Source organism: Volvox carteri (assembly GCF_000143455.1).
Source record: "Volvox carteri f. nagariensis unplaced genomic scaffold VOLCAscaffold_24, whole genome shotgun sequence".
NCBI classification, from domain to species: domain Eukaryota; kingdom Viridiplantae; phylum Chlorophyta; class Chlorophyceae; order Chlamydomonadales; family Volvocaceae; genus Volvox; species Volvox carteri.
In genome coordinates, this window is record NW_003307567.1 from 720906 (window position 1) to 721886 (window position 981).

Sequence of the window (981 nt, forward strand, 5' to 3'; positions counted from 1 at the left end):
TTCAGCGCGCGCTGATCAACAAAACAGGTCCCGCGCCTTCGGCGCGCTTTCTGTTACTACACCGCTGTGCCTTCGGCTCGTCAGCGAGACCCATCGGGTAGAGTGCAGTGGAGAATATAAAGCACTAGCACCATAGAGTTAGCCCACCTTATTGAAGCACCTTTAGTAGTGCTAGTGGCGGCGGATGTCCCGGTATCGCTAGGCATGACTCCGCTGGTGGAGGCAACTCACAGCTATCCTACATAGCTAACTGGAATTTCACAGACTGGCATTTCCTCGAGGGCTTCTGCGACGCAGTTTATGCCCCCTGCTTTCTCCGGAGCGGGTCAACAACTCCCGCCCACCCCGGACCCAACAAGCTTGCCCCTGCAGCTACAACACTAAATGTCCTCTTGACGACGTATTTCATCAAGCTCATCCCCGAGGTTTGGGCGCGACGCTGAAGGTTTGCTCTTCAGCGGATCAGGAAATCGACGTCCGCCCACACCGGTGGTGGCTATGTGTGCGCTTCGTCCCATCCCTTCCGCGTGGCGACGGGCTCTACAACCCCAGGCGTGGAGTTTCCGGGGCAGCACGAGTAGCCCGATATGTCCACCACCTCCGTGCCCCTGCATGCTAGGGCCTCGGCGCGGCTGGCCGCTTGGAAGGCAATTGGAGCAGATGCGCGCACATTGCACGTCTTGAAGCATGGTGTCCCGGTGGAGTTTCGAGGTAACCGCCCGCCGCCTGCTTTTGACCTGCCAAGTTTTCCTGCTACAGACGAGCAGAGCCGTTGGTGGTTGGAGAAGGAGGAGCCTCGCCTGGTGGCGCTCGGGGCCATCTCGCGGGTAGACCCCTCCCGTGCGGTTGATCATGTGGTGAACGCTTTTTGTGTCCCGAAACCGGACAGTGGTTCATGGCGTTTGGTCGTCAACTTGAAGAGGATGAACGTAGCGCAGAAAGCTTCCAAGTGCCGGTACGAAACCCTCCGCACCCTGCGGC

The 981-nt window shown here is 58.9% G+C and overlaps 1 protein-coding gene across 1 annotated transcript in view; it reads left to right on the forward strand.

Annotated features, from left to right (window-relative positions):
• VOLCADRAFT_92096 (uncharacterized protein) overlaps positions 1 to 981 on the forward strand; it is a gene marked incomplete at both ends in the record, with an annotated part of 6995 nt that overhangs the window by 2569 nt on the left and 3445 nt on the right. Inside the window, 2 exons of the mRNA XM_002951471.1 lie at positions 620 to 827; positions 890 to 955. Coding sequence (XP_002951517.1) covers positions 620 to 827; positions 890 to 955 — 274 coding nt within the window. The remainder of the gene's footprint in view (positions 1 to 619; positions 828 to 889; positions 956 to 981) is intronic.